Raw genomic sequence first — 21,279 nt, forward strand, 5'->3', positions numbered from 1 at the left:
CTCTGTAGGAGCAGCAGAATTCTATACCGATCTGTCCACTACTCGGAGCAGTCAACAGGATACAGAGGCTCCTTCAATGCTAGCAATGAAGTTAGAAGGGCCTTGCAAGACATGACCTGGGAAAAAGCAGCAGATTGAATAAAGGCTGATTTATGCATGAAAAGCTTGCGGCCCTTTATACGCAATGCCTCACAACTTCGCGTGTACCAGAGAACTGGAAGAATGCTAACGTTATACTAATCCACAAGGGAGACGTTAATGAATTGAAAGATTACAGGCCCATTAGCTTGCTTTCAGTATTCTGTAAAATATTCACCAAGATAATTTCTGATAGAATAAGGGCAACACTTGACTTCAGTCAACCAAGAGAACAGGCTGACTTCAGGAAAGGATATTCTACAATGGATAACATACAGGCCATCAAGAAATATGCAGAGTACAATCAACCCCTTTATATGGCTTTCATCGATTACGAAAAGGCATTCGATTCAGTAGAGATACCAGCAGTCAAAGAGACATCACGTAATCAAGGAGTACAGGAGGCACATGTGAATATCTTCAGAAATATCTACAACTATTGCACATCTACCTTGGCTCTCCACAAGAAAAGTAGAAATTTACCCATCAAGAAAGGGGTCAGGCAAGGAGAGACAATCTATCCAATGCTATTCACTGCATGCTTATTAAGCTACTAGACTGGGAAGGCTTAGGAGTGACGGTCAACGGCAAATAGCTCGGCAACCTCTGGTTTGCAGATGACATTGTCCTGTTCAGCAACAGTGGGGAATTGGAACGAATGACTGAGGATCTTAACAGAGAAAGTGTAAGAGTGGAGTTAAAGATTGATATGCAGAAGACCACTGGTAATGCTTAGTCGCCTGGCAAGGAAATGAGAATTCATGCTCGCCAGTCAGCTTTAAGAGTCTGTGCAGGAGTATGATTATTTAAGTCACTTACTTTCAGGGGACCCTGCTCATGAGAAGGAAATTTGCAGAACAAAAATTGGTTGGAGTGCATACAGCAGGCATTATACCAAATCCTGACTGGGAGCTTACTACAGGCATTGAAAAAAAAAGGAAAAAAAAAAGGTCTACAATCATTGCAGTCTACCGACGGCAACATATGTGGCAGAAACTTGGAGGTTAACAATTAAGCTCAAGAACAATTTAAGGACCACACAAAGAGCAGTGGAATGAGAAATGTTAGACATAACGTCAAGAGACAGAAAGAGAACGGTGTGGATCTATGAGCAAATGGGGATAGCCGATATCTTAGTTGACATTAAGAGAAAAAAATGGAGCTGGGCAGGCCATCTGCAAGGCATAACACAGGTAACCGGCCGGTCATTAGGTGCCAAAGGAAGGGAAGTGCAGTAGAGGACTAAAAGAAATTTGGTGGGGTAATGAAATTCAGAAATTTGCAGCTGCAAGTTGCAATTAGCTAGCACAAGACAGGGGTCATTAGAGATTGCTGGGAGAGGCCTTTGTCCTGCCCCTTAATGGACATAAAGATAGGCTGATAATGAATCTGATACTCTGGGATAATCTTAAAGCCCTGACTCGCTTTTTATTGAAGTCAAGAAATGGATTTCCAGTTAAAGTAGCCATTTCAGAAATACTTTATCGCAAAAAGTACTTCAATGCGTTTAGCGGAAGCACGACTATAAAAGATCGCACATGATCCAGTTTGCAGTGCTTTTGCTTCTTCAATGTCTTGCGCTGCAAAGGCTACGGTGGAGCGGGACATGTCCACAATGCTCCGCCAACTGAACATCACTGGTGCACAGTTCAAATTTGATTTTGGATGTTCACGTAGGTGCCACCATTTCCAATTTTGGCATCTACTACACGCCGAACACTGTCGTTCTCGGAGAGCCGCAGTGCGCTTAACGAGCAACTCCATCGCGGTATCCCGCAGCAGCCATGGTATGTCCTATATAGCGCACCGCAGCTACATACTACAACTGTAGCTACAACTGTAGTATGTAAGCACAGCGTTTGCTTTTTGCACACCAGGGCTAGAGTTGCCGGTCGCGCTCATATGCTCCTGCCTGGCCATGCTATGTGATGCAGACCAGCTTTGTCCTGCGCCAGTTTGACTGACAGAGAGTAGCCATACCGAACTTACGCGTTTTGAAGCACTATCAATAGTTCAATATGAAGTGAAGTCTGCCAAGGCCCGCTAGCCAGGAGCTGCCAGGAGTGAACGTGTGGTCTGACCTTTCAGTTTTGCATGGTTCGAGGCTAGTTGAGTGTACAAAACTAACCGAAATTAGCGATACCCAACAGCTATGGCACTGACACCAATAAGCAGTCTGGCCAAAGTTTAGTTCCTACACGGGCGGCCGCACCCAAGCGTGAACAGACGATTGCCAGCTACTTTCAGAAGTACAAGGACAAATCAGTCTCTGCACCAATTTTTTTATTAGCCAAAATGAAAAACATACATGCAATTACAAATATGCATGCCGTTCTTCGTACCTTACACTATATTTCTACGTAGTCCCCACACCGGTCCAGACATTTTGCCCATTGCAGCAACTAAATCCGAGATTCCCCTGTCGTCAGTCAGTGACACGCACGGCCTCCTCCAATGCTCTTTGTGAAGCAAGCCTTCATGGCCTTTTGCGAGCTCGCAACGCCACCACCTCACTTCTCAAAGCAAGACACCTTTCCCCATACATGGGCTGCATTTCCCTGTTGATTTCGATGGGCGTTCATTCCTCGCTCCATAGAAAATGAATCACACTTAATTGCTCGTACACCTTGGACATGTGAAGCACAACTGACAGCAGCGCTGTGCCGTGGAGCCACCGTTAGACAAGGCCAGGCCGATCCAAGAAAGGTCTACCGTTGGAAACAGATATGTAGACTTCGCATTTACAAGCGTAAGTTGGCTAAATAAAACAGGGGCAAGGACTTTCTATTCGCCATCACACTTAATTCTTATTGAAACTGGAACGCACATGTTCATTTATTTTATTGTTTCGAACATCACTTACAACGCGTACATAGACAGGGACCAAAAGAACATCATTTATTTGGTCCCCGCATACGTATGCGCTGTAAGTGATGTTTAAAACAATGGAATACCAACTAGCCCACACCCAAACCCCGCTTCAATTATTTTAGCCTGTTTATTAAACTGTCATATACACACAGCAACAGTAGGAAGAAGCGCACTGATCCAAACAACCCTCTCGATTGATGTCAGCTACTCACCAATAGCAACTGCATCTGGGAATATGCTGATATGATAAAGTATAATGCCTGAATGGAGAGAAGGTTTTTGTTGAAAAGAGCGTTTAAAAAGAAAGACGGCTTCATGCTCCGCTTGGTAGCTCCACGCACTGCGCGCAACTGCAAAATTAGGCTGAGATGTTAACAGCAGCATATACTATCCGTGAAGTGCGTTTTTTCACCAAGCCCAATGGGTGGTTCAGGACCTCTTTAACAGGAATGTGTATTTTTGATAATTCATGGGCCTCTAGGTAAAATGAATTCCCAAAGCAAACATTTATTATGCCCGTTCATTGTCGTTATTTAATGACTGAATTATGCACATTTTGAGATCATATTGTGATACACAAGGACAAGCTGCTGAGAAGTGCAGCAAGGACATGCTGTTGCATTTACAGATATGATACAGTCATGCGTAGACACTCCGCAAAGTGATAGTATTAAAAATTTATGATGCATAATGATTATATATATACACATGAGAGCACTTGTACATAAAACAACATGAATGCAGCCAAGCAACAGTCATGTGAACATGCTGATTAAATTGCAGGTGGGTTAGCCACTCTTGTTGCTTTATGCGCTCTTGTTGCTTTATGCGCACATATTGTTCCACAGAGTACAAGTCATGTGACGATGCATAACAGAAGACTGACAAGGGACAATCACAGGTGTTCGTACAAAACAAATTCTTGGCAATGGTCATGAAGCATTCGCGCGTCACTGGGCAAAATCTTGCGACAAACGTGCAGTGCGGTGAACGTTAGCATTCTTCTGGAGGTGTGTTGTTATCCTGAGAGTAGCAAGCCCGGCACACGGCCATGTACTTATCAGTACCTCCAATGATTTCAACCTGAAATTGAGACGGCAGAAATTATTAAATTAGGCACTACCATAATTATGCTGCAGGATGCAACCACATGACATGTAACCAGATGTAAATGCAGGGAAGGGGTAGCTTAGATGGGCTTAAAAAACATTCAAAATGTCATTAATATTCTAGTTTTCTCAATGCTTTTGAATGCCTAGCTCTTTGATATGGCAATCGATGATGAGTTTGGCAACACCAGAAAGACTTCAAAATTCTACACAACTGAACTGCCTTGATCAAAAGTACATTCGGTAAAGGCGGCTGAACTGTTATGGGCGCTGGAGAAATTTTCAATAGCAATTTTTTACTGCAAAGGACGCATCAGTTCTCCGGAATCCCGTGAGGTGGAGGGAGCATCATGAAAGAGAAAAATTGCCATCTACCCACACGTAGCATGAAACTACAAAGGAGACCAACACGGATTTCTCTGAAGAAAACCTTGCAAATGAGGAAAAATTCCTGGACCAGAACGAATTTTCCCACAAACTGAGAGGTTTTCCTCCTACAACACTGGTAGAGGCCTTTATCCTGCAGTGGACATAAAAACAGGTTCTTTGAAATTCACAGCCACTTAAATAGCAAAGAGAATCCAAAGCCTATATGTTGGTTTCCATGTTTACATGCTTTTATTGAAGTGCCCGCAGTAGTTTTTGTTATGTGTACAGTACGCAGAGGACAGAACACCAAGATTCTCCTCCCAAATGATGATAGTATGTGGTGGGTCATTGACTGTGACCCAAACGAACAACTTGGCATGTGCAGGAGAAGCAACTTGTGACGCCACGCTACCTGCATTCACACTACTGGAGCCAATCATCTTGACAATTTACTCGCTTTGACTGGGATTGTCGATCTCGGATGGAGCTGCCACGTAACAGTGCTCAACTGTGATTGACGCAACAACTGTTCAACTCAGTGCAAGATTAAAGTGCCCGTGTAACAGGGGTATTAGAGAGCTTTAGGAACAGATTTAGCAAGCTGCTTAGCAGACTGAAGAAATAATGCAAACAGCAAATAAATCTTTGCTTGGGCTAACAATACTACCTCAATGTTTGTAATGTTCTGTCAAATTCAAACCCAAGGGCATCTGCTATCTTCAGGCCTACTACAGTCTACACTCGTTATAACGGACCCACATACAACAGCCTAATCTTCAAAGCGATCTGCGATGTGTACAAAGTCAGTTAGTATGCGCTGTGCTTTTGACATTCGCGTTTAAGGGAGAGACAGCACAAAGCTCCATTCGCTCGCTAGTGCTGCCGCGCTTCCTCACTGCAATGTTTTGACAGCGACTTTCCGTGGTCATCGAGCGAGATGTGTCTTGTGCGCGCGTGACACTGTGCTTGTTAATTCAGTTAGTATGCGAATGTTTACAACTTTATATGGGCGATAAAGCTACTATCCTTACTTCACATAGCAAATTAGTAGGCAGCTATCACAATCGATGCTTCACCTTTTCGAGTGAAACTACGATTTTTTTGTTTGTTTTTTTACTTTCGACATTCGTCGCCCACTCTTTTCAATAACATTGTTACGCATCGCAACCAAAGTTTCGGAGGCTTTTCGGATATTACAGACTACGGATAAATCAGACGTATCTTGTCGAATTATCCGGGTCTGTTCTAATAAGAGTCGACTGTATTTGTAAAGCTCTCTATTGCCGTTTTCTGTTGGTGACACCTGCCCGATGACAACAATGTGGCTGTGTAGCATGTTTGCTTGCAATGAAAGGCTCGGGGTATCAAACATGCAGCCCACTGGATGCATGCATTACCTCTTGCCTGTGTAGTCATTTCTTAACCTGTCTAACCCATAAGGGCTCGAGCACCTATTTAACTCTCAGCACTTGCATTGAGTCAGATTCTTATTTTAAGTCTGTCACAACTAGTGAAACCAAATAACAGCTGCAATAAAAGACCATCACTTTGATTATTAAATGAAATTGTTGTCAACACACAGAGAAGTCATACCAACCTCTTTCTCCTGTCCTCGACGTTTTGTGTAGGCTGCTTCCGCATAGCATAACATGCATACAGCAGAAAGCTTTATGACACTTTCTGACAGCGGGACAAGCGTAAGAATGTTTGAAAACCCCTGCAGGAATAAAACAAAAGAAAATTGAGTGAGGTTATCTGCCCATATAACAAAGGTAAGGTGAACAGTTATTTCCATCACTTCTGCTGGTAGTAGCTGCCTCAGTAACTGCCTCCAGCAGGTTTTATTAGTTTGTAGTTTTTGCATTTCTGAAAAACCTAGGCATATTCATGTAGACTGCAAAACATATTCTTTGAAACCTAACCTAATTTTCAAGATTTGAGGCCTAGACTCCACATGTACAAATGCAATACTGAAGCTGTTAAAGAGGGATGGTGAAATGAGCTAGTTGGCATGTATCCATTATATGTAGCAAGAAGCACACAGGGAAATGAAAAGGGTTGGGTGCCTTTTTATTATTCAATAAAACCAAAACTTGGAAGAAATTGGGAAGTTGCTCCTTGTTTTGCAACAGCCCATTTTATAATGTTACTGACAGTGAAGGCATACATGAAATACAAAATTTCAAGACATATTTAAATGCAACCTGAAAAAAAAAATGAAGCCAAAACAACTTCCGCTGCACTATTTGTGACGATGTTACAGTTGAACTATACAATGGGTTACATCACATCTCCGGTTAAGGAATTGTAGCAGTGAGAACTGATGGACAAGCTTAGGGCAAACACATAATCAGTATTTAGGCACTGATTACAGCTCAGATTACATGTGAAGGCCTGAAAATTGTAATTTCATTGACAGATGATTATCCGACATGCGGTGCTGGTAACTTTTTGGCAAATAAAACAGACAATATCACAAGTAAATGTTGCATTATTCTAGTTTGGTGTTTCTTCTAAGTTTAGCATGTATAGTACCAGAGAAAAATAACTTTAGCTGTATTATTAAACAGACAATGCGCAATACCAAAAAAGCAACTGTTACGAGCGGTAAAAAATTATTTCTTGGCCCCTGACAAATTTTTCGTCTGCAATTGGCTTATGATATTATTGCCACTCCTACCCAAGATGGGCTGCAGTATGTAAAAGTAAGTAAAATAAATAAATACAAGAGGACTGGAAAGACAGAAAAGTCTCAAGAACAATGGATGTGTGGTGATGCTGTCTTTCCGTTTCCGCACCAGCGTGCCACGACATGAATTTTGACGGTCTGCTCAAGCCTAGTTCATTTTTTGGTCATTAAAGTTGAGCTACGTCATTTTCAAACAGCAAAAGGGGGAAGCTAGCAAATTTCATGAACTTTCACTCATCCACAATGGCCTCACAAAAATGCTACGCGCCCAATTTGGTCGCACTTCTGTGCTTTGAAACTTCGTGTAGCCCTCCTTTTACAGTGAGTGGGTTTGAGGTGCCCATTGTAACAGTACGGCGCTTTTGAAAACATTTGTTATATCTGGACGCAGTTTTAATAGGCAGGGTCAGAAAATCATAAATGGCCTCAAGTGTGGTCACTATAACCAACAGACTGTTACGTCAGGTATTATAACTGAGTTTCACAGTATTGGCAGAAACAAATGCAAACACAGTGTTTAGCCAAATATACGCACATGCACATATCTATACATTACTTGGGTGTCCCACGTAACTTGTGGCAAAATTTCAAACATGCAAATGCCACATAGGTGGAAAGAACCAAGGTAATGTTTTCCATCACTTGGAACTCAGACAATTTTTGTATTTCGCCTAAATACATAAGTAGTTATTAATTTATGAACTGGTCATATATTCAGAGCAAAAGGGTCAATGACAAAATTTAAGACCGTCCTGCAAAATTCCCAATCCAGCTTTCTGTTGCTCAATATGTGCTGCGTAATGCTTTTTTGCATTTTATACTATAAGGCTAGTACGCAGGCATCTCAGCACTTGCATGTGTCCACGACGCATGCAAAAAGTGCAAAGTAGGCAAGGCAGGCTAATTTTACGCAGGCTAGTTTACATTGCCTTCATTCTTTATCATGTGTATTCTATAGATTGTGCACTAAAAATATAAACAAAGTAGCCTTACAGTGGTTCACCCTTAAACAGTTTGCCCAATTAGGCCCAGATGTATGGAAAACATTTGTTTTCTTTCAGAATTGAATATTTATTCCTTGGTATAGCTCACTAAATGTTAGCGAGGTTATTTTGAAAGTTTACACCACAAGCAACAACATTTCCTTCTGTTCAAAGGAAAGCTTGCATGTTACTGTTGCGCCATGAAAACCTGCTCTTGTGGGCTTCAAATTTAGACTCGCTGACAAAGTAACTAAGCAAAAAGTTGACGACCGAGAACCGAAGCGATGTAATGCACGATTTGTGCAATTTACCTGACGCTGATATGTTCCATCCAAGGCTGCGATGACCACAACCTTTCCAGCATCTGCCATGTCTTCCGCAAACTCCACTATGTCGGGAAACTGCAGGCAACGCACCCAGTAGTGGTAGCAGAGAAATGCTTCAACATAATGCAGGAGAGTTGAAGACTGTGCACAATAATCGTGGCTACTTTAATAGCATTGCTTGTTTGGCATTATCTGCGCGTGGACAGTAAATCCACAAGACATTGTCCACTTAACTTGGGGACCCAGTTCAGAGCCCTGAAGAAAAGACATGGCTTATGTAGCAGCACAGACTAGCTACAAGAAGAGAACTGCTCATTGTATGCAGTATATTTGTGCAATGACTGGCTCAGATTATTAAACATTTTGGGACAAAATTTTTACAGATGGGTTCGTAGCAGTGGCACAAAATTTGTATCACAGTAGGAAATGACCACCCTAAGTAACACAATTTCACACTTAGCCTTACAAATAATGACTACCGAACATGCTCTAATTGCAGAATCGAAGACAGCCGATACACAAAGCGTAGCATTTCGCTAGGAACTCAATTCCTTGCACCGGTGTCAAGAAATAGGTGCTCAAAAATGTGCAAGTGTATTGCCGTTCGGTTGCACTTGTTTCCATGCTATGGGAAAGTGTAGTGCAAAAGAACTGTCAACTAGAACGGCAATGCATTTCAAGGCACATTTTGAGGTCGTACTTTTGACAACTAGCGTTACAACACAGTTTCTAGCAAAAGTTAAGCTTTGTGCACCATTTGACTGCAGGTCCGGAATTACAACGTGCCTCATAACATCACAAATAGTTTATTAGTAACGATTTGTTCACTAATAAACCCAGTGTCAATCATCACAAATTGTAAAGCTTGCCACAGGTACAAATATTGCCTAGCTAAAATGACTCTCTAATATTTTATATTTAGTAAACTGATACAGTTGAGGCAGACACTTAGGACACCAATAGATTTTTGAAAACCATTACAAAATGCAATTTATTCTTAAGATGCAGTGCTAGTAATGGTGAAAGCTTCATGGGAAGATACATCAGTTGCTGTCCAGTGCCATTGCACTGTTTGTGGTGGCCTGTTGCAGATGCCAGCAAACCTGCTCAATATAATGATCGCCATGCTAAATGGGTAAATATTTATCAAAAGTATCTCATTCAAATGGCACGTGGTAACCCACTGAATGGACGCATACTGCAAGTAATAACTGCCAATTTCCCAGCAGAAATTACAATATATAAAGCTTTCCCGGCAACGTTGCGCTCGTGTGAGAATTTGAACTTCGCAAGTTGTTCCTGTTTAGAGGCTCCCTACAGACTACTATGGCATACTCTACACTTAACACCTGTGCTGCTTATGGCGTCTCCAGAAGTGGCAGTACGTTTATACCAAAAATAACAAGAAAAACGTTCTTACGAACTGTCCCTCATCAATTCCGATGACCCTGAAGTCAGATGACGTGGCCCTGAGATTTGACAGTGTGGTCGCTTTAACAGCAGCCATGGCTTGCCTGAAAATGCACACCGGGCCAAACATAAGCATATCTCGGAAAGATCACACGACACTCGTCCGGCCTACAAATACACACACACGCACACACACGTACACTGGCACTCGTTTCAACTTGGATGTCCGCAATCATTCACGTTCACATTTTTCAGGCACTGGTGCTCTCACGGTTTTGAAATTGGTCATAAAGCACTCAGAGGAGGGCTAATTACGGCATCATGCATATGCCAATCTATGGCCGTAAGCAAGCATCTACTACGTGAAAACCCTTTAGAGCAGTGCTCATTCTTACCTATCGTGCGTGCTTATGTTCTCTACATCATAGCGGGTGTCGCCCGCGTACTTGACTATTAAGCACTTGTGGTTTGCGACCTCGTAACGTTTCAGCCTCCGCATCAGCTCGGTCCTGAGGGCAACAGATAAGCATACATCACGTAAGCTTCGCTTCGCAGCAAGTACTTGTTAACCAAATAAGCTCAGCGAAAATCCTCAGTGGACATATTTGAACAAACAGCTGCATACATGAGCAAAGGCGCAACTCACGTTTTGCCCGAGAACATGGGGCCGATGATAAGCTGTAAACGTAATAGCATCTGTTTAAACAGCCCGCTGCGCAAAACGGCGGGCTCGTAGCTAATATTACCTGAATTTGACCCATCGGTTTGTGGCTGACCGGCAAATCACAGGATCCTATGACAAGCATTGCTATCTGTTATGCGAAACAATGCGCAAATTGCAAACGGAGGGCAAATGCCAAAAGCAGTGCAAAAACGACTAAACGTGTCACCAGTGTCACGTATCGCCCCGGCACATTTAGGCGGGAACAAGTGGAAACGCCGACCGCGCAAACTGAAGAAGGCGCGCAAAATGTGACGTCAAATTGTTCAAGCGCCAACATGTCTGCGGTTATTTTTGTTTTGAGCTATTTCTTAGATTTTATTGAACTGTTAGACATGCTTTGGTCGCGCCGCGACATTACCACGCAGATTCAGAAACTGCTTTTTCTGAAGTGAAACCTGCTTTTTACGAATCTCGTTTATTTTTATTTAGAACTAAATCACAGCTTTTTCTTTTTTGCAATCCGGCAACCCTGCAACGCTCGCTTGAAGCAGACGACGCTTTTTGGAGGCGGGAACTCCTTACCAAAATGAAGCGGGCAGTTAGTACTAAACAGTCGAATGCTGCATATTCCATTTGAACTTTTGAGTTGGAGACAGTAAAGCTGCACGAATGTGAGACACTGGTATATATTTTATTAAAATATGCGCACCGCGGGCGAAAGCGATGCACAGTAGCCGGGCTCAGTTGAAAAGCGGCCGGTGGGCGGTACGCGGCAGTGCCGCCGTAGTGTTTCTGTGTTGTTTTTCTCGCATTTCCGAGTGGTTTGGCAAGCCGAGTTGCTCAGTCTCTCTGCCGCTCATGCCTCGCCTTCTCGCCCGTCTCTGACCGGCCGCCACGAAAACTTCACTGAAGTTTCCGGGCGAGGAAAGGGACGCCCGTGAGGAAGAGTAAAAACAAAACAACGCGACCGAAACGTCATTCCGCATCGCTAGGCCTAACCAACGCTACCCGTCTGCGCTGTGTCGTCTGCCAGGGGTCGTAGCCACGATCCTCTCCGCGAACGAAAGAAAAGGAGTTCACTGGTCAAAGGTGAGGACAAACTCTCGTGCACAACGCGTGTCTCCCGCATCGACCACGCTGGAGAAGCGTTTGTGCGCTCGTCGTATCGTGAAAGCTGTTCGAAAAGATACGCAAAGTTCGCGCGCGCGTCTTTGCTCCAGCGCGACTCTTTCCCCTAGTGACAGGTGCACGCGCTTGAATATCATTAGATGCCGGAGCGCTCTGTCGCATTCCGCGGTTTCGTCCTTTCCAGTTTCTTTTTGCTTTCGTGTGACTCGTGGGGCACTCCTGCTTTCGTAGGATCGTGCTGCGTGTATTTCGATAGCCGTATTGCATCGTGTCGAGGAAGGGGAAAAAAACGAGCAGTCTCTGGTTCGCTCGTAATTCTTTTTCGTCGTATCGCATCGATTAAGCGAGGCTTCTCTCTCTCTCGCTTTGGCCCAACAAGCTAGAGAGTTTCTCTTTATGCGTGCATCGCTTATCTCGATACCGCCTTTCTTTTCCCTTCATTTTTTCACGCAAACAGCATGGGATTTCGTCGCTTGCTTACAGAGTCCGTATATGTGGAAACGGAGCAGTTTGTTTGCCAATCGGTGTTTTTCCTGCGCCGGTCATGGGTACGAAAGGGTTGGGTTACTACGGACTCTGCATGAAACTCGCTATGCGCTCATGTGTGTATACGCGGCTGACAGTTGAAATTTGCACTTTCTTTGTAACATACGCTTATGCACGTGGTTACATACTTATAGTAGAAAGCACGCGAATACCTTAGAAGACTGCCTTTTCTCTTTTCTTTTTCTTTTCATTTTCTTTTTTATCCAAGCGCTGGACATTCCGCATATCGAGCCTTACGTTTAGAAATAATTTTTAGGCAACAAATTTTGCCGACGGGAGAACTCGGCTCGTGTCTTGTCCTATCGGAGAGATCGAAGTAAGAGTTTTTCGCGTCAACATTTATGAGCGACTGGCCAGTTCCGGCTAAAATGTGATTCACTAAGGTTGCAATGTGGGCTTGTTGGTAACGCATCTTGAATACGTGTACGGTGGCGCGATTAAAAGACACGGCAAAAGAAGACACAGAGGGACACACACCGTTGTGCGTGTGTCTTGTTTTGTCCTGCCTTTTAATCGCGCCACCGTACACCTATTCAACAAAATTTTATTTTCGCGAAACAGCGTTCATTTAGCATAAGAAAATTAAGCCATAAATTAAAGAAGCTCTTACGCATGCATGTGCATACGAAAAAAAAAAGTGACAAGGATAATTCAGACGTCAATTAAAGGAAGTCGTCAGAGGACCACACAGGCACGATAGCAAACCATACATTTTATATATATATATATATATATATATATATATATATATATATGCGTGTGTGTGTGTGTGTGTGTGTGTGTGTGTGTGCGCGTGCGTGTGCGTGTGCGTGTGCGTGTGTGTGTGTGTGTGTGTGTGTGTGTGTGTGTGTGTGTGTGTGTGTGTGTGTGTGTGTGTGTGTGTGAACGAACCTCGTTCAACCACTACAGCAGGCCGCGGTGGGTCAGTAAATGTATATACAGGGTGTCATTTTTTTTTAGCTGCACCAAAATTTTAAAAAATTGGCCTGTGGCAGACAGCACAATTCTGGCCATTGATCTAAATTACTCGGTGAGGCGGCCATTACTTCTATGAGAAATCCGCAACCTTAATTGAAAATGAACATACTTGCGCTAATTGACTTCTTTAGTCAATTAATTTACGGCTCATATTTAATCTACAAACTGTAGCTAGCGAATATGTGGAACGCATCTTAGAACGAATTATGAGGATGGTACCGGTTTCGAGACAATGCGCCGTCAAACTTGCGGTGAAACGCACGGTGAATTCTACGTACTTATTTTGCTGACTTTTCTCTTACTTTTTTTAAAACGAAAATGCCATTTTACGCGTTGAAGAAAAGACGTAATTGGAAGGCCAAAGCATTTCGTCGGAAAATTAATACCTTGAAACTGGCGCGTACTCTTGAGAATTCGTTCTAAGTCCACATGCCGTGCATACTCATTGGCTACAAATTAATTCGTGGATTGGTACATGTGCCGTACAGTAATTAATTATAAGCTTGATTACCATAAACATGTTAATTATTCAATTAAGCATTTTGATTTCTCGAATGGCCGCCTCATCGAGTAATATAGATAAAGGGTTAGAATCGTGCTACCTGCCATAGGCAATTAAAAAAATTTAAAAAGACGGACTCCACTTTATAGATGCTCTAACAGAAGCAGTTTACAGAAGTGCAATATCTGTTTTTGGTGGAGAGTTAGATTTGTAAACTTCGTGCTCCCATTTTTTTTAATTTGTCGATTTTGGACAATTGGAAAAAATTATTTCAAGCCCTAAATCAAAGTTGTGCTGTCTAGAGGCGCTAGAATTTATCTTTATTTCTTCAATGCAACACATTTCATCCAAATCGTTGGGGCGTTTGTCTTATAAAAGCACTTTTGCATTGTACGTATATTTGAATGGGAAAATCAGAGTTGGCCCCGAGTTGAGCGTTCCTGTGCGAGAAGGAGAGCACAGTCGGGCGGGTCTAAAACCCCTTAAACTTCATAAGGTAGTGCCACGCTTTGAAGAATGCCGCCTCCTTCTCGCGCTCTCTGCCCGAGGCCGACGCCGCGTCGCTATTGGCCTAATAGCATCACGTGGGCCCTCTCGCCGTACATCAGCGCCATTTTTGCTCGAGAAGCGTCTACGGAGTGGCGAGGAGCGGATGTTGGCGCAGCTGCTACGCTCGAGCAGTGTAGGCGGCGTCACGGTCGAGGAGGGAGCGTGAAAGAGAGGAGAAATGAGGAGCAGTAAAGGCGGAGGAGGAGAGTGTCGCTACTTTACGAAGTCTAAGGGGCTTTAGGCGGGCCATGTAGTGCGCCGAGGGAGGGGATCAGGTGACCGGCGATCTATTGAGCTAAGTACCAAGGGAATGAAAAGAAAAATAAACAGTTGAGCGACGTAAATGATTGGGTGGCGTGATGACATGAAATTCATACGGCACATGATGGAGCTCAGCAGACGCAATTGAAGGTTAAGGGCACGCTAAAGAAAGTTCAGCTGTTATATGTATAGTAAATTACCCTTCTGTAAGACAAAAGGGCCACCTTTGGTCGGAAAATATCGGCTCGGCAGGCCAACGAATTACACCAAAACGAAAGTCCGGCGGCGACGCCCTCTACAGGTTCCCTCACCCTCTTACCGTGACGTCATGTGTTTTAGACGGTGTCTGCGCCGGCCTATTTAATTGTTTATCGGTAAGGATATGGACTACATTGTATTCCAAGGGAAACAAATACTGAACGCATGTAGTCAGTTTCGTCATTGCGCCTCAACGGCCCACACACGAGTAAAATGAAAATAAGTGAAATAAAAACTTTGGATCTCGTGACGTCACACTCACTTGCCGCGGCGCTGTGGGTTCGGCGGGAACTTAAAAAGAAAAGAAAAGAATGAGCCTCCGTTTTGTCTTCCAGTGATCATGCTAGCTGTTACCGCGAACACTTTATCGGTTTGAGCTAATGTAGCGTTTCTCTTCAGTGCACCCTAAATGTTTTGCGATCGCTGGGAGAGTGGTCCAGTGGTCATGGTCTGTTGCTGCTGATGATGACCATGATGGGCGGTGTCGTGACAAAACTAATCGACGGGGCTCTCGCAGTCGGCGTGGGCACGGCCGGAGCCGAGGCCGGAGCCCAGGCGCGGGCGAGAGCCCCCTCACCTATCGAAGCCTGACGTCATGAAACGCACCAGCGGCGCCGGGGCGGACGACTTTGATGGCCGGTCGCCATGAGCAAGCCTCCGAAGACAGCGAGCAAATGGATGCCCACCTCCGTGGCGGTGCCCAAGATACTGACCATGTGAGTCGGTCGAGTTTATTATTTGCTCCGTCGCGATACGCGCTCACTGCATGCGAGAGCGTCAACATGAAAAAAAAAGAAAAGAAAGAAAGTCAGACTTTCTAGGCGAGCCCTACCGATCTAAGTTCACCGTGTCTGCTGCTGAAATATCGCCGAATAGCTCGATAATATTGACAGAAACTAAAAGAAAAAATTGGAGGGCGCTTAAGGTTCGCCTTCAAGAGTGGAACGCGATAGCGTTATCGCACCCCGTTCGCACCGCCCACTCATTCGCTCGGCATGCTCTTGAGTCACACAAAGACACAGTTTCCATATACAACACTTATAAGTCCACAGCACAACTTTGGGGCATCCTCGCACCGGTCCCCGCACGGCCCCAATGCGCTCAAACGAGACGAAGGGGAGAAGCGGGCGAGTCGCGCGCCATCTGTCGGGGCAGCGCCGTACATTGCGAAAAGGGGTTCTTCTGCGTTTGCCGCAAGATGGCTCTGAGTGTGCGCCAAGCGCAGAAGAAATGTAGCGGAAACGTACTTCGCTACTCGTTTAACTTTGACTTCTGTAATTTACATGCCCATAATTACCGATATACACCGCAGTATAACTTTCTACGGCACGTTTCTAAGGCAACACCGCATTCACTAGAGGCGCTTTTGTCGCGCTTTGAACCATCGAAATCATGACTGTGTGGTAGCGTCTCCGTCTCGCACTCCGGAGACCCTGGTTCGATTCCCACCCAGCACATCTTGCAAGTTGTTTTTATTTATGAATTGCCTTCAGGGATTTCTTGCTCACGGCCGCCGACGCCGACGACGCTTTTCTATGACACGAGCTCCTTAACGCTGTCGCGTCAATACGCGCCCGAAAGTCGATTTGAAGCTACGTCTTGTGCTGATGTAGAGGCCAGAACCGCACCCATATTAACGCGAGAGCTTTAAAAGGAAGGTTTAGCTCGGGCCCAACTCCGAGGCGGCCTATTCAATTGCATGTAAAACGCAAAAACGCTTTTCTAAGATAACCTCTGGACCGATTTTAATGAAATTTGTTGCATTTGAGAGATAAAGTGAAATTCTAGTGATTGTTGGGAGCGGAATTTCGATTTAGGGCCTGCATTTTTGTGAAAAGAATTTTCGAAAGTTCGAAAAAAATACACGCACGTAGTTTATAAATTAATAGCTCTGCATCAAGAACAGATGTCGCGGTTCTGTAAACGGGATCCATTTGATCATTCAAAGTGGACAAATTCGATATGTCAGTTTCTTACGTGAATTTGCTACGTTGTATACAAGGATTCTGCTAAAGCTGTATTTCCATATCACGAAATATTTTTACATTGATGTATAAGATACAAATTTTGTCCGCTTTAGATGTACTATGAGATGTAATTAATAGAATTACGATATCCTTTTTCCTTGCCAAGTTCGAGACTTGTAAACTTCATATTTTTGTTTTATGAAGATTGTCGATTTTAGAAAATTTTAATAAAAAAAATGACGGTCTAAATAAAAATTCGAATATAACAGTTCCTAGATTTTCAGTTTTTCTTTTATAAGTGCAACAAATCTCGTCGTATTTGGTGCAGTGGTTGCCGAGAAAAACGAATTCTCCTTTTACATGTATTTAGGTAGGAGCACCCGAGCTAAAGCTTCCTCTTAAAGGCGAACGCTTAAGCGTCCTTCATCTTTTTCTCGCGTGCCAACGCGAAGTAGCTGTTTCAAACGACTGGCCGCGGGCGTCGCGTCGCACAGCAACTGCGCGCGTGAGCACGTGAGCGCAAAATAACGTGCTCGTGCGGCCGTTTTCATTTGGCCACAGACGCTCGAGTGGTGGTGGTGGTGGTGAAAACGTTTAATTGCTGCAAGAGAGTTTGGGAGCCACAGAGTGGCCTCGCTACATGGTCGGCGTCCCTGGTCCGGGACATCGCATGACAATGACCCGTCTCTCGCCCGTTTCACCAGAGCCCTTTGGGACTCAAGCGAGGAGCAGTTGAGGAGGGCAGTCTCCCATGCCTCTCTGGAAGGGGTAGGGGAAGGGGGGAGGTGGGGATTTTGAGTACATGCCCACACCATGTGGAAGATATCACAGGTCTCCCCACAGTGCGGGCATCGCCCATCCGTGTTAGGATCGTAATGCTTTAAGATTGCAGGACAGAGCAGAGTACCTGTCTGCAGGCGCCTTAAAGTTCGCTCCTCCGTCTTACTCAGCCCCTTGGCAGGGGCCGGGAAAAGGCGGTGGTTGTCGCTATAATGCGTTATGATTTCCCTGAATCGCAGCAGCGGCTGGTTAGTCTCCGAGCCAGAAGAGCTGGGATGAGGAGCCCGGTAAATAAGCGCTCGGGCAGCCGCGTCAGCGGCCTCATTACCTCGTACGCCCTGATGGTCAGGAGCCCAAATGATTCTTTTCGGTGTTGGAACAGTGGCAGTCCGTCTTAGAATGCAAGCAGCTAAGGTGGAGATCTCCCCAGCCAAGTAACGATCACATGCTTTTCGGGAGTCCGTAATGATGAGTCTCGAATTGGCGGCTCGAGTGAAAACGCGGGCAAATAGCCAGGTTCTCGACGGCAGCTACCTCCAGGACTTACCCGCCAGAACTTCAAGGCGCACTGCAGTCTGCAGACAAGGACTCACAACTATGGGCCGTCCAGCAGGCCCGGGGTGCGCTCGAAAAGCACAAGCCTCAGGACCCACTACAAACGGGCCCAACTGGGCTAGTGCAGAGTAGGGTATAACCCCGGGTCGACGCTTGGCCAGCGTCACGACTCGTTAATTCGTCGTTTGCCGGCACTTTAGTAAAGTTATCCCTATCCTATCCTAGCCAACCTTACACCACTGTTCTCCTAGGGTACATCTCTCTGCGTGTCCTTCTGCTCACCATTCTTCCGTCAACAAGTATGAAACACCGTGCATCTCACATACTGTACATTCGCACGAATTGCTATCTGCTGTTAGGCATAGAATTGTGAACGGCGTATGATCCGTAAACATAAACATTGCATAATATTAATGTTGTGATATGAGTGGTGCACAAATATAAACATTGCATGTGATTATGCTACGCGTTGCATAGGATCACAATGAAGGCGGTTGTACTCATCGCGAAGTTTTATGGCATTTAATTAACCACTTCGCGTAGATTCCAGCATTAGATCTGGGTAATTATTTTTTCTCTACTCCTTTAGCGCAGTAATTACATTCGCGATTTTCTTTGTCGGAGTAATTGCTAGTTCGGGCTGTGCGTGGATGTTTATCTATTTGGGTTCTTCCACTTGTGCCCGTTTGTGTACTTGGCTTGTCGCTGCTTGTTCAACACGCGTCTTAATATAGCCGCGGTAACGGCATTCTGCTCTCGAGTACTAGGTCGCAGGTTCGCTTCCCAACTGTCATGACCGCATCCCGTTGGGGGCAGGACAGTAAGCAAAGACGCCTGTGGACCGAGCCTTACTTGCAGGGTGAAAAGCCGGAGCCTGTCAAGATTAAAGCCCCTCCATCCGCGCGTCACCGCCGCTATGGTGTGACGGGCGCCTTATCCGCGCCGTGGAGGAGGAGCGCGCGGAACGCGGTGAAAATTTATCCACCGCTAGGGGCGCTGCTGTATTCACAGGGAGTATTCAGGCTAGCAATGCAGGCAATCAAATTAAAGCTTCAAGCATGGGCAGAAAATAATGACATTTTGGGAGAGCTTCAGAATGGCTTTAGAATAGGTAGGCGTTTGGATGATAACTTGTTTGTTCTTACTCAGTGTATTGAAATATCAAAAGCAGAAAGCAGACCGTTGTATGTGGCCTTTTTGGACATTACAGGAGCATACGACAACGTAGACCGCAGCATTTTGTGGGATATTCTGGAAGGGGAAGGCTTAGGTAACGATTGTATACAGCTTTTGAGAGAGATTTACCTAGAAAATACTGTTTGCGTTGAATGGGAAGGGATGAGGAGCGCGGAGAAAGTTCATATCAACAAGGGACTGAGGCAGGGGTGCCCTTTATCCCCGCTGCTGTTTATGATGTACATGGTGAGGATGGAGAGGGCGCTAGAAGGAAGTAATATCGGGTTTAATCTCTCATACAAACAGGCAGGTACAGTAATAGAGCAGCAACTCCCAGGTTTATTTTATGCGGACGACATTGTGTTGCTCGCAAACAAGCAAAGTGAGTTGCAACGTCTGGCTAATATCTGTGGACAGGAAGGCAACAATTTAGGTTTGAAATTTAGTGTTAGAAAATCAGGTGTTATTGTATTCAATGAAAACAGTGAACAGACAGTGGAGATACAGGGCCAAGAAATACCTCGGGTAACAGAATATAAATACCTTGGTATATGGATAAACGGAGGCAACGGATATATGGAAACACAGGAAAAAACCATAACAGTCAAGGGGAAGAGAAATGCAGCCATAATGAAGCACAGAGCGCTATGGGGATACAATAGGTACGAGGTCCTCCGAGGTATGTGGAAAGGGGTAATGGTTCCAGGACTTACTTTTGCAAATGCGGTTGTTTGCTTTAAATCAGGGGTACAATCAGGACTCGACGGGAACCAAAGGTCAGTGGGTCGCCTCGCATTGGGCGCTCACGGGAAGACTACAAATGAAGCTGTGCAAGGGGATATGGGCTGGACTAGTTTTGAAGTGAGGGAAGCTCGCAGTAAAATTGAGTATGAAGAACGGCTGAGGAATATGGAGGAAAGTAAATGGGCTGGGAGAGTGTTCAGGTATCTGTACAGGCAAAACATTGATTCACAGTGGAGGAAAAGAACTAGGAAGCTTACCAGCAAGTATGCGGCCTGTGGGGTGGGCAACACAGCAACAAAGAAGGTCAAGCGGAAAGTCAGAGAGGCTGAATTAATCTCATGGGTGGCGGCAATGGAAAAGAAACCTGCCATGAGTAACTACTTAAGGGGAAAAAACGAAATTAGGAAAGAAACCATTTATGATAACTCAAAGGGAAGCTCATTACTTTTCGAAGCGAGATCGGGATGCCTTAGAACACGCACGTATAAAGCGAGATATAAGAAGGAAGAAGAAGCATGTGCTTGCTGCGGTAAAGCTAGGGAAACGACGGAGCATATTTTATTAGAATGTGAAGACATCTATCCAGCGGTCGATTTAGGCACCACTGGCCTCCTTGAAGCCCTTGGGTTCAGCGGGAGCAGTGGTAAAGCAAACAGGTCCGCAATAGACATCAGTAAGAGGCGATTGGAGGATTGGTGGAAGAAAAGTAGGGAAACGACAAAGGACGGAGACGTACAAAAGCACAGTTCGCAATAGGGTATCAGAAAATTTGGACGTGGTAGTTCATAGTGTGTTTTTTTTTTTCTCATGGGTTAACCTAGGTAGGATATTAGGCAGCATAGTAGCAAGAGCTTGGTGGCGCAAGCCACCGCCCCGTTCCAAAGGGGACGCTCATAACATCCATCCATCCATCCATCCGTGCCACGTTTGCGACGGCCGGCCACTGACTAGGCTTCGCCGGCTTCGTTGACGCTTCCCCATCGCCTCTGCCGTTGTCTGCAAAATTTGTGTGCAGTGTTCGGTCGTCGGGTTGCCACACGAGGAATGGACTCTTCAGATTGAGACTGTTGGATTTAGCGAACCATGCCGTCAAGCCGCTCAAGTACGTGCTTCGTACCTGGATGCAAAGGCGGGTATTGATCTTCCTCGCAAAAGTTTTCTGTGTTTAAAGCCCCAACTAATTTCTTGCGAAGGAAGCAATGGGCCCGAAATATTAAACGGGCTGACAAAGAGCTTACCAACGACAGCGTGGTTTGTGAGCGGCACTTCGACGAAA

General features: G+C 44.9%; 2 protein-coding genes across 4 annotated transcripts in view; one reads left to right on the forward strand and one right to left on the reverse strand.

Annotated features, from left to right (window-relative positions):
- Window positions 1–2,729: 2,729 nt before the first annotated feature.
- LOC135921889 (thymidine kinase, cytosolic-like) lies at window positions 2,730–10,889 on the reverse strand. 2 transcript variants are annotated; one of them, XM_065456299.2, is made up of 7 exons: window positions 10,642–10,888; window positions 10,542–10,573; window positions 10,291–10,404; window positions 9,906–9,999; window positions 8,471–8,560; window positions 6,085–6,204; window positions 2,730–4,092 (listed from the first exon to the last, which is right to left on the reverse strand). In XM_065456299.2, exons 1-7 carry the CDS (start codon window positions 10,699–10,701, stop codon window positions 4,003–4,005), a joined length of 600 nt encoding a protein of 199 aa, XP_065312371.1. In that variant the 5' UTR covers window positions 10,702–10,888; the 3' UTR covers window positions 2,730–4,002. The 2 variants fall into 2 exon arrangements, with proteins under 2 accessions (XP_065312371.1, XP_065312377.1); XM_065456305.1 differs by lacking the exon at window positions 10,542–10,573 and having other exon boundaries at window positions 10,642–10,889.
- A 212-nt stretch (window positions 10,890–11,101) lies between these two features.
- LOC135920930 (uncharacterized) overlaps window positions 11,102–21,279 on the forward strand; it is a 37,400-nt gene continuing 27,222 nt past the window's right edge. The window contains exons 1-2 of one of the 2 annotated variants that reach the window (XM_065455218.1): window positions 11,102–11,648; window positions 15,299–15,497. In XM_065455218.1, the coding sequence (XP_065311290.1) occupies window positions 15,427–15,497 (71 nt within the window). In that variant the 5' untranslated portion in view covers window positions 11,102–11,648; window positions 15,299–15,426. The remainder of the gene's footprint in view (window positions 11,649–15,298; window positions 15,498–21,279) is intronic. The other variant, XM_065455228.1, reaches the window with a different exon arrangement.

This window comes from Dermacentor albipictus, chromosome 8, assembly GCF_038994185.2.
Source record: "Dermacentor albipictus isolate Rhodes 1998 colony chromosome 8, USDA_Dalb.pri_finalv2, whole genome shotgun sequence".
In the NCBI taxonomy this organism is placed as follows: Eukaryota; Metazoa; Arthropoda; class Arachnida; order Ixodida; family Ixodidae; genus Dermacentor; species Dermacentor albipictus.

Coding starts and splice junctions, on each gene's coding strand:
- LOC135921889 (XM_065456299.2), bottom strand. CDS start 10,701: ATGCTTGTCATAGGATCCTGTGATTTGCCGGTCAGCCACAAACCGATG. Junction 10,574..10,641: donor AACCGATGGGTCAAATTCAG/GTAATATTAGCT, acceptor TTACGTTTACAG/CTTATCATCGGCCCCATGTT. Junction 4,093..6,084: donor GTCGAGGACAGGAGAAAGAG/GTTGGTATGACT, acceptor TCTCAATTTCAG/GTTGAAATCATTGGAGGTAC.